The sequence below is a fragment of the Carcharodon carcharias genome, chromosome 5 (assembly GCF_017639515.1).
Source record: "Carcharodon carcharias isolate sCarCar2 chromosome 5, sCarCar2.pri, whole genome shotgun sequence".
Taxonomy (NCBI): domain Eukaryota; kingdom Metazoa; phylum Chordata; class Chondrichthyes; order Lamniformes; family Lamnidae; genus Carcharodon; species Carcharodon carcharias.
Genome location: NC_054471.1, coordinates 95,097,579 through 95,109,795, shown reverse-complemented (window position 1 = coordinate 95,109,795; position 12,217 = coordinate 95,097,579). Strand labels below are relative to the sequence as shown.

The following is a 12,217-nucleotide window of genomic DNA, read 5'->3' as shown; positions in this document are numbered from 1 at the left end:
AGTTCTTGACTGGGACTGATACCGCATTATAAAGATGGTAAGTGACCCTAAATTAATAAATCTTTTGGACTGGTTTTGATCACCTCGGAGGGTCAGAGAGGAATTTTTCAGAATATATTCCCCCACAAACTTGCTCTGAAATTCCTCATCCCGTCAGCAATCCAACAACTTACCACCCCCACAATCACCCAACATTACACAGGAGTTGCAGTTTTGGCCTATGCTAATGATCTGATCTTGCAAAATACATTAGGGTCAGTACCTTAAATCACTGGCAGGCAGATGTTCTAGTCACCATCACTGGAGCAGAAACAGGCTCATGTAATGTTGAGATGAATATTTATCAGCTCTGGGATCTAGGATCCAATGCAGCTAAGGCAAGTTAAATTATCCATTAATAAATATCATGGCACACTGAATTATATTTGCTTAGCAGTTCACAAATTGCCTGAAGTTATGAAATTCAATATTATAAACCATTAGAGCTAAGTTTGCATTCTACCATTCCTTGGTGGATATTAGTGCACTACACCACTGGGCCTCTGCAATATTATAATGTAACAGTCAGCATTTGATATATAGAGAAGCACTATCTGATTATCTCTTATATGAAATGAGACTGCTTTGAAATTCATAAAGGACATTTTTGGCATATACAGGAATGTACTGGCAGTTATTGGAATAGGAAATATAATCTAAAATGTATTGCAAAAGCTTACTACTAGACAGAAAATGAAATCAATGGTTTTATTGGCATTGCATGTGTTTGCTATTATGGGTTGAAAGGCAATGATGCCTACATCTTTAAATCCTAACTATAATAAATCCAAAAAATATAGCTATCTGGAAACATTAATCTGCAGATTGATATTTTTGCATTGATAATGTATTATTTCAACACATAGGAAAATGTGAGCCTGATGTTCTTGGGTTTGCTAGAATCATCAGTGAAAAATATCCAGAGAACTGAATGTTAACCACTATTACTTTGGTAGAGTTGACATGAGATTCACATCTATGACCAGAACACCAATCTAGAATTATCTAAACTGTATTCTAAAAATTCAACTGCACTTTCGTGGAAATTTTTGCAATGAATGCAGCTCCCAAGCTTGTTTTCAATTTCTCTCATGCTAGAGCCAATTTGGGATTTCTCAAGGGTCAATATGGATCAGTATATAATACTTGCTTGTAACTATCCATGCTTTGACTGGGCTGTCAAGATTACAAAAAAGTGAACACTCATAAAATATTTATTCACAACTGTACCTTTTGTGTCAACTACAAAACCTGCTCTAGTTTCAACTATTATATTCTCAACACTTGTTAAATGAGAATGAACATAGTTATAATAGTTTGTTCAATACTGAAGTATGATTGCCTTTTAACTCTTTAGTGCTAAACAGGAGACCTGACTTTTGACAAAGCTTAAGATAATCAAAAATATGAATTCATTGATAAGTGGGAAAACATTTCCATTTTTGGACTATAATGCATGCAGCCATCCTCCTTCACCTAGCTGAACTTGTTCTCATATTGAACTACTCCTTTAACTCAATTCCTTCAAAAAAGGTATTGCTATGCTTACCCATGAGTCCTAGCCTATTTGTGGTATGTGTGGAACGTTCTGTGTTCCAGGCCTACCTGGGTCCCCTCCTTCACCCCTTTTTCCTGGTACAATGATGACTATATCAGCACAATTCCCTGCTCTTGCCCTGAACTGGAAAACTTCACATCAACTCTGCTTCCAGTTTTCTTCCTTATCTTACCTTCATATGACACACTCAATCAAATGCTGCTTGATGTCAAGGGCAGCCATTTTCACTTCACTTCAATTCAGCTCATTTGTCCATGTTTTGACCAAGACTGAAATGAAGCCTGGAGCCAAGTGACCCTAGTGGAACTCAAACTGAGCATTGGTGAGCTGTTGTTGCTGAGTGTCTGTAGATAGCACTGTCGATGACACCTTCTATCACTTTGCTGATGACTTGAGAGTAGACTGATGGGATAGTAATTGGTCGGATTGAATTTTTGTCCTGCTTTTTGTGAATACATAACCTGGGCACTTTTCCGCATACATCAGGTAGTTTAGAGGTGAAGAATGATCTATAAAGCTCCTAAAAGGTTTTACAGGATAAATATGCAGACAGGCTGTTTTCTCGAGCTGGAGAGTTTATAACTGTAAATCAGTCTCAAAGTATCGGGTTGATCATTTAGGATTGTGATAAAAGAGAAAGCTCTTCACTCAAAAAGGTTGTCAATCTTTGTTATTCTCTACTCCAGAGTCCTGTGAATGCTCAATGAGCATATACAGGACTGAAATTGATAGATTTTGGTAAACTAAGAGATATGGGGACAGGGCAGGAAATTAGAGTTGATGCAGAAATTCAGCCATAATCTTACTGAATGGCAGAACAAGCTTGAGGGACCATAAGGCCTATTCCTGCTCCTATCTCTTGCATTTATACAAGACGATCTGGACAAGGAGCCAAGCACATACTGTAATTTAATAAAAAGTTTGAAAAGGAGAGGAAAGCTTAAACATCAGTGTTTGATGAACAAATATAAAGGGTAAGCAGTGTACTTTTATAGGCATTCAGCCAAATATGCTGGATAAATGCATTGCTATGGTTAGTAAGTAGAGGCTAAACAAGCACAACCTTAAATAAGCAAAGAAAAATTAAATCAAATATATAATGAGGAAATATTTTCTTTACAAAAACTGCAGGAGAAAATGTGAGGGGATCCACTGGGATTCTTTCAATAAAAAGATAAGCTAGTGCGCACAAAAATAAACAAAAATCCTAATGAGTATAAAAGTTAGTATATTATCTACCTTGTCAAAAACAGAATTACCTGGAAAAGCTCAGCAGGTCTGGCAGCATCACAACTTGAGTTCGAGTACAAGAAAGAGTTGAAATATAAGCTGGTTTAAGGTGTGTGTGTGTGTGTGTGTGTGGCGGGGTGGGGGGCGGAGAGAGAGAGAGAGAGAAGTGGAGGGGGTTGGTGCGGTTGTAGGGACAAACAAGCAGTGATAGAAGCAGATCATCATTTTGTCCCTACAACCACACCAACTCCCTCCACTTCTCTCTCTCTCCGCACCCCCCAACACACCTTAAAACAGCTTATATTTCAACTCTTTCTTGTACTTGAACTCAAGTTCTGTCAAAGGGTCATGAGGACTCGAAACGTCAACTCTTTTCTTCTCCGCCGATGCTGCCAGACCTGCGAGTTTTTCCAGGTAATTCTGTTTTTGTTTTGGATTTCCAGCATCCGCAGTTTTTTTGTTATTATCTACCTTGTGTTCATCTTAACTGATTACTTCATTCATGTATTCACTTGGAAATATACAAGCAACTTGTTCCCCTAAATAACCAATCCCAGTAGAAGCAACAAATGAGGGGAAAGTCTAAGATGATCAGAAAGTTAAAATAAATGCATATACAGGTGTTTGTCCTCAAATACTAACACAAACTTGAGAAAGGTTCACAAGACAATTACAATCATGATTTGCTCTAACTAGATGGTGCACATGTAAATCAACAGGATTAGGCTCAGCCATTGTGTTATCTATGACAATAGCTTTCAGACATCATCTTGGCTCACACATGAAGAACAGTAATTAGGGCAGGTTGCCAGAGGTATTGCTGGTATCACTGGAACCCTATCCCAGCAAACGCAGGACAGGAATAGGGAGAAAGCTGAAGAATAAACTTTTTTTAAAAAAGCAAATATTGACTTCAATCTCCAGTATGTAATACATAGGTGAATAGATTATACAATTGGGGATCAAATTATCTTTATTTCCTCCTCACTTCCCAAATATCTACAGGATACAAGCAATACATTACTGTTTTCGCACCAAAAAAAATTTACATTTAATTAATATTGTGGGAGTTTTTTTTCCATTTTAAACAACAATTGTATATTCTGCACTTCAAGCTTGTAACAATATAGTATTTGCTTTCAGCAAGCCTCTTATCCCAGCATCACAGGCAGCTGGAATTATTTTATAAAATAATGTACATCTGCAATATTTTTGAAAAAACCTTAAATATCACAATTCATAGCAGTAACATGGTTTTATCCTATCCATGTGGATCAGTCTTAATGAATAATCATACATAATGCTTTGTAGGGGTTAATATCCTGTTCAAAAAGCAGCTTAAAAAACAGAAAAAAGTGCTTTGTTTTAAAAAAGGCGGTACACTAGTTTAGAAATTTTTTTTCACCAATCTTAACAGATTTTAACATGTAGGCTAAAAAAACAGAACTAAAGCAACTGTTTCAATATGTAAATTACATTTCAGGCTAAATGTATCCATTATGTGCAAAAATATTTATTTTTAAACTTAACAACTTGTAACATTATTGAAGGTTTTAAATCAAGAATCTACTTCCAGATGTTTACATGGAGTTAATGCTTTTGTATTCTACAGGAACTTAAGTCTACATGATTTTCTTTTCTGATGGAGGAAATGTTTCTAATTAGTTTTAAATAAAAACAGCATACAAGAACACATGTATTGCACAAGAATAAGCAGCAACGTGCTCTCCTACAAAAAACAGCACCATCTAAAATAAAATCTTTAAAGCATTAATAGCTCCATTTAAAACTTAAAAAGGTCTATGAAATGCTGAGGTGATACTGGTGTAGAGCAGCTTTCAGGATTGTTGGCTGTACATGGATGTCCTGTGTCCTAGTAAAAAGGAAATATAACAAATTAATAGAAACCTTTTTAAGTGCTTTCGTGACTGATTAGAGTATCAAAAAACTTGCTACTCACATGCTTGCTACTTCTCAAGCAAGCCGAACATAATTTCTCTTTATGGAAAATGCCATGTGCAGTTTTACAATCCTGCCCTTGTCTCCTAACATTATGTTTAACTGAGGTATCAACATTTTGACTGCTATATCATTATTTATTTAATTTACTGAAGCAGTTAGAATTCAAGGATGTAAATATTTCAAAATACCTTGAATAATAAAGCAAGATGGTAGTCCTTTGAGATCAAGGAAGAAGGGAAGCATGAAGGAAAAAGGGAGAAAAAGGATAAATAGGAACAATTAAAAGAAGAGTTAAGGATTTTTCCCAACCTGATCACCCCTTCCAGTTAACTTTTCCTAAATAAAAAGTTAGTGTTCTGTAATATTGCTCTTAATTGGTTAATGGAATGAAAAACAATTACACAATATGTATGATATTTTTGGCAATTTGTTTTAAGATATTGGAATAACTGATTATTTTCACTCATTAGATAGCTTGGGGTCAATTGTGAAGAATGAACAGATACTATTCATAACAGATTTAATGAATTAGAGATGCTAGATTTCTTGCTCTACACAGCAGACAGTGCACAATGCTCGTGCTTCATATTTCTAATTCAATAGTTGGGAATTGAATGAAAATTCACAATTTGTCCAAACAATACTGGCGAGTATAATGGCTTTGAGGGGAATCAGCAAGCTTCAAACTTTCCTCAGCTTATAGGAAGCAGCCTGACAGAGCACTGTATAAGTTATACTTCAGTACTTATCGACGTTATCATTCAAACAAATTTTACAGAGTAAATACTAATACTTTTACATTTTCTGTAAATAATGTGGGGTAAATATGACAGAAGAGAGCCATAAATTTTAAAGGGACTTAACTAAAAGTTTCAGATTTTTGCAATCTATTATTGCTTTGACCCCAAGGCAAGTTAAGTTTTCACCCACACATCCTCTCCATCACCAACAGTGCCAAATTCCATCGCTGTAACATTGCATGTCTCCTGTCCTGCCTCAGTCTATCTGCTGCTGAAACCGTCATCCATGATTTACCTCCAGGTTCCACTATTGAGGACTCGAAACGTCAACTCTTTTCTTCTCCGCCGATGCTGCCAGACATGCTGAGTTTTTCCAGGTAATTCTGTTTTTGTTTTGGATTTCCAGCATCCGCAGTTTTTTTGTTTTTATCTGTGTTTAATTGACTGCCACTGCTCTTCAAGAAATGCCTACCTCCTTGAAGAAGCTCTGTTCTTTTCTGCGATAAGATTTCCGTACCTCTCTTTTGCCTTGCTCACCTTCATTGATTTCCATTTCCCTCCTGGTGTTTGATGATCTGCCTCTATCACTGCTTGTTTGTCCCTACAACCACACCAACCCCCTCCACTTCTCTTTCTCTCTCTCTCTCCCCCCCGCACCCCCCCCCCCCCAACCCCACCACACACACACGCGCGCACACACGCGCGCACACACACGCGCACGCACACGCGCACGCACACGCGCACACACACGCGCACACACACGCGCACACACACGCGCACACACACGCGCACACACACGCGCACACACACGCGCACACACACGCGCACACACACGCGCACACACACGCGCACACACACGCGCACACACACGCGCACACACACGCGCACACACACGCACACACACACGCACACACACACGCACACACACACGCACACACACACGCACACACACACGCACACACACACGCACACACACACGCACACACACACGCACACACACACGCACACACGCACACACACACGCACACACACACGCACACACACACGCACACACACACGCACACACACACGCACACACACACGCACACACACACCGCACACACACACCGCACACACACACCGCACACACACACGCACACACACACGCACACACACACGCACACACACACGCACACACACACGCACACACACACGCACACACACACGCACACACACACGCACACACACACGCACACACACACGCACACACACACGCACACACACACACCTTAAACCAGCTTATATTTCAACTCTTTCTTGGACTCGAACTCAAGTTCTGTCGAAGGGTCATGAGGACTCGAAACGTCAACTCTTTTCTTCTCCGCCGATGCTGCCAGACCTGCTGAGTTTTTCCAGGTAATTCTGTTTTTGTTTTGGATTTCCAGCATCCACAGTTTTTTTGTTTTTATCCACTATTCCAATGTTCTCCTGCTCAGAGTCTGACCTTCCTTTGGCTTGAGCTCATCCAAAACTGCTCGTATCCCAACTTGCAACAACTAACATTCACCCATTACCCCTGTACTTGCTGACATACATTTTTTCCTGGTTTCCAAATGCTTCAATTTTAAAATTCTCATCACATGCAAATCGTTCCATGGCCTCCAACTCCTCTAGCCTGTAGCCCTTTGAGACCTTAATTTCTCCAATTTTGGCTTACTGTACATACCAGATCTCCTTCACCTCAACATTGTTGACCATTCAGTTGCTTAAGCCCCAAGCGTTGGAATTCGCTCCCTAAACTAGTCTCCCACCCCCCTCTCTCCTCCATTAAGACACTTATTAAAACCTACCTCTTTGACCTGTCCTAATGTTTCCTTTTCTGGCTGGGTGACAAATCTGTTCTTATTATACTCCTGGGAAGTGTCTTAGGATGTTTTCCTGTGTTGCATCTGTTTTACTATATTAGAAGTGTTACATAAATAAGCTGCTGCGGTTGGTAACATATTTTGCTTCAAAAAAAAAACAACAAACGCTCTATAAGTATTTAAGTCAACATTTAAACTTAAAGTCAACAAATTGGCTCTGAATTCAGATAACCTAAATAAAAAAAAAACTGCAATCTGGAATTAATTCAAAACTACATAAGTTAAAATGCAATGCTCATTCAGAAATAGATTTAAAATTCAATTACTGGAAACTTTATATCAAAATACTTCATACTGGGACAATTCTAGATTTAAAAAAATGCATTTAAAATATATTCCATCGGACTGAAACTTCACACCCACTTTAGCAAGGTCAATGCAGCTCTCACTGTATTAGAAAAACTTCCCTCTAGTCTAGTTCTACTCTAGGCAGGGAATGTCAATGTACTGTCATATTATCATGCTCACAACCATTCAGTTCATGAATCCAAGACCACAGACCTATTGTAATACTCATAGTCCTGTAATCTTATGCTTGTATTATATGAATGGGAATCTTACAGCAGAGAAGGAAGCCATTTAGCCTATCAGTCCTGTACTGGTTCTTTGAAAGAGCTGCCCAGATTAATCTCACACTCCTACTTTTCCCCCTAGAATCCTGCAAATCAGACTTCAAATAAACATCCAACTACCTTCCAGAAGTTCTTGTGTAATCTGATTTCACCATCCTTTCAGGTAGTGTGCTTCTCTGCGCAAAGAAATGTCTCATTTCCCTTGCAACTTTTTAAATATCTATGACCCATGGTTACCAACTAATTTGCCAAAGAAATTACTTTCTCCCTACTTGCTACATAAAAAGTCCTCAAGTACCTGTATTAGGTCTCCCTTAATCTTCTCCACTTCAAAGGAGAATAAGTTCAACTTCTCCAATCTCTCCACATAACTAATCTCCCTCTTTCTTGATATTACTCTAGGAAGGGTGTCAGGGCCCTGGAGAGGGTATAGCAGAGATTTACTAAAGCACGGAGGTCAGAATTGTACACAATACTCCAGCTGGGCCCAAGCAGAGTCTTGTAAAGTTTTAGCATGACATCCTTGTATGCAATGCTTCTATTTATAAAACCAAGTATCCTGTATTCTCTCTTAACCACCTTCTCAACTTACCAAGTCATCTTCAAAGATTTTAAAAATATGCACCCCTAGGACTTTCTGTTCATGCATCCCTTTCAAAATAGTACCCTTTAGATTCTACTGTTTCTTGATGTTGTGACTTCAAAAGTGCAAAGTCCACATTAAATTGCATCTGCCAGGTTTTTGCCCATTTAACAGTCTATGTCCTCCTGATGCCTTCTACTTTTATGCTCATTATTTACTATGTTGCTAAGTTTTATATTGCCCACTCAAGTCCAGGTCATTCGTATATAAGAAAACAATGATCCTAATATCAACCCCTAGGGGAGCCCATTGAATACTTCTCTCATCATAAAAACGTTCATCACTACACTTTGCCCCCCCCCCATCACTTGGATAATTTTTCTACACAAGTTACAATCATTCTTTAATACCACGTGCTTTTACTTTCCAATTAAGTGTTTATCAAATGCCTTCTGAAGGTCCATCAAATATAGGTATCCTTCATCAACCTTCAGGTTTGTTTCTAAAGTAACAGTCAAGTTGGTCAGGCTCCATTTGCCTTTAATAAAAACATATTGGCTGTCCCTTATTAATCCATATTTCTCCAAGTGAGAATTAACTTATTGTTCACAATAATCTCTAGTACTTTCTTACCTTACGTTAGACTGTCTGGTCTGTAGTTCCCATGTTGATCCCTCTTCCCTTTTTTTGAAGAGGGGTGTAAGATTTGCATTCCTCCAGACCATTCCAATATTTAGGGAGGTTCTAAGATTGCAGCCAGAGCTTCTCTGCTGTATCTCCTCTATCTTCCCTCAGCAAACTAGGATACATCCCATTTGGACCAGATGATTAGTTAACTGAATGATGCTAACCCATTTAGCACCTTTTTTCTATTTTTATCCAATTTAAAACTGCACCCACCTCCTCTACAGCAACATTTGCTTCATCCTAGTCTTTGTGAAGACAGATACAAAGTACTCATTCAGTACCTTAGTCATACTGTCTGCCTCCACAAAATTTCCTTTTATGTCCCTAATTGTTCTCTCAATTCCAATTACAAACATATAAGTAAAAAAAGTAATAGATTTTGGGCTCCTTTTCATGTTACTTGCAAATTTTCCTCATACTCTCCCTTTGCCCTTGTATCTTTTGCAATTTTCTCTGCACTCTTTATATTCTGATTATTCTGATTTCCAGTTGTATTCTGTACCTGACATTTGTCATAAACCTAATTTTTCTATTTTATTTTAACCTTTATTTATCATCCTGGGAGCCCTAACTTTGGGTTCTTTATCATTCTTCCTTATGGGAACAAGCTTGGTTCATCCACGAACAAACAAAAACTCTTCGTCTTTGCTTATTTACTGCTTTCCAAGTTTTTTTTTGCCCAGTACACCTGTGGTCGATCCTTTAAATCACAGAAATTGGTTTCCCACTAGTTTGATATTTTCATCTTTGATCTTTTTGTCCCTTTTTGTTTTTATTATTGTACTTAAATATTAATTATATCAGAATTATTGCCCAGAGCTTTTCCCCAAGAAAAACACGGCAGTTCTCTACTACACTCCCAAGAACTAAATCCAACACTGTTACAACCATCATTGGGCTTGAAACAGAATGGAGGAGGAGAACTTCCGTCATCAGCCTCCTTGCCCTTCACTCTGCTTCTTTTAAATCCCCAGCCTTTGTTCGGGTGAAATCCCTTATTATTACTGCTAGATTATGCTTGTATTTCTCCAAATTTACTTACAGATTTGCTCTTCAATCTCCTTCGCAATATTTGGGAACCTATAGTAAACACCCAACAATATAATAGCTCCTTTTCTTGTACCTCAGCTCTAACCTAATAAACCCAGGCATGAATCTTTTGGTCGGCGAGCAGGGAGAGGGAGGGGGGGCCCATTTGCCGACACGTAAAATGGCATGCAGTGACGTCAGGTGTGTGTCCTGACGTCACCGCGCATCATTCCGATCTTCAGTTTGGCATGTGCACACTGGCTGAACTGTCAAAGGCTTATTAAGGCCATTTAAAAGCCACTTCAATCAATTAACAGGGTTGCCTATACAACCACAGGCGGGATGAGATTTCATGGAGTGTTTATAAATTGAATAAAAAAATGATTAAAATTCATTGACATGTCCCAGCTCATGTGACACTATCACATGAGGGGACGTCTTAAAAAATTTTTTCTTTCTTTATTTAAATTTTTCAAAATCAAACTAATCTCCCTGAGGCAGCTCTGTGCCTCAAGAGATTTCTGGGCTCTTTCACAAAAGAGCGCAGGCCCCGACTCAGCCTCCTCCCTCCAGCCGCACAGGGAGCGCTCAATGCTTTCGGGTGCGCTTCACACTGGTGGGGGCCTTAATTGGTCTGCCCACTTAAAATGGCAGCATGCAACCAATCACCTTCCCTGTGCCTGCTCAGCTCCCCAGATGGGGAGAAAATTCCCCCCTCAGTCTTTGAACCCTTTAGTTTAGCTTCCCTCTGTAGAACTGTAATATCCCTGACCAACATTCCTACTACCCAAACACCCCGAACCTTTTTCTTTTCCCTATCCCTCCTGAATACATTGCAGGCAGGAATATTTCTCCATTCCTCCCCAAGTTGAAGCCAGATCTGTTATAGCCACTATATCATAACCCCAAGTCGCAATTTGCATCTGCAGCTGAACCACCTTATGCATTACTCTCCTTCCACTAACACATATACATTTCAACACCATGCTCAATTGCTTTACTTTTTAAAAAAATCTCCATTCGCTTTTGATTCTCATTACTCTATTTTTTGTTCTATTGCAATTTGTTTGAATTGGTTTTCTGTGCATCAGGTCACTCTTCTCTGCTGCTGTGTCCTGGTGGCTTTTAAACTCACCCCCATCACATTAGTTGTCTTTGCGGAGGGCTTATTGATCTCAGCCCTGTTCAGGCACAACCCATCTGGTTTGTACAGGTCCCTCCCACCTCAGAAATCTAAAGCCTTCTTTCCTGCGCGACCTCTTCAACCACATATTCACTGCTATTATCTTCCAGTTTCTGTACTCACACGCACGTCACACTGGAATTAGAGATAATCACTTTCGGACATCCTGTTCTTTAATCTTCTTCCTGTCTCTAAAAACTCTGGAACCTGGGAGGCACAGAATGCCAGTGTTTGTGGATATCACAGTCCCAAGAGTTTCCTGCACTGCCTGGGTGTTCCTTCTGATGGTCACCCATTCCCTCTCCCTGTGAACTATTTGTAGCTGCAGGGTGACCACCTCCCGAGACATGCTGTCCACAAAACTCTCAGCTTCCAGTACGTGCTATAGTGATGCCAGCCACCCCTTCAAGCTCAAAGAGCTTGAGCAGTTGGCAGCACTTCCTGCATGGTGGTTCTGCAGGATACAGTGTCCTTGAGTTCCCACATGGCATAGGATGTGCCCCAGCTGCCCTGCCATGTTAGCCAATAAGTATTTAAATACCTTTAAAAGTAAAACAAATCAATTTTAACAATTTAACACCAATACATAAACTTTAACCACTAAACTAAATACTTATAATACTTGAACAGTAACTACCAAATATTTATCCCAAGACTTATTATACAATTCCTCAGATTCGACCCTCCATGAAGGCTGTGGCGTTCCTTCTTCAGTTTTACCTCCGTGATT

At 39.3% G+C, this 12,217-nt stretch overlaps 1 protein-coding gene across 5 annotated transcripts in view; it reads right to left on the bottom strand.

The window, feature by feature from the left end:
* Positions 1-3,782: 3,782 nt before the first annotated feature.
* Positions 3,783-12,217, bottom strand: part of fbxo25 (F-box protein 25) — a 48,911-nt gene continuing 40,476 nt past the window's right edge. For 2 of the 5 annotated variants that reach the window (XM_041188515.1, XM_041188518.1), the window contains 2 exons: positions 4,978-5,004; positions 3,783-4,700 (listed from right to left, as the gene is read on the bottom strand). In XM_041188515.1, coding sequence (XP_041044449.1) covers positions 4,611-4,700; positions 4,978-5,004 — 117 coding nt within the window. In that variant the 3' untranslated portion in view covers positions 3,783-4,610. Of the gene's footprint in view, positions 4,701-4,977; positions 5,005-7,380; positions 7,518-12,217 lie in introns of those variants that run through there. The other 3 variants (XM_041188516.1, XM_041188519.1, XM_041188517.1) reach the window with 3 other exon arrangements.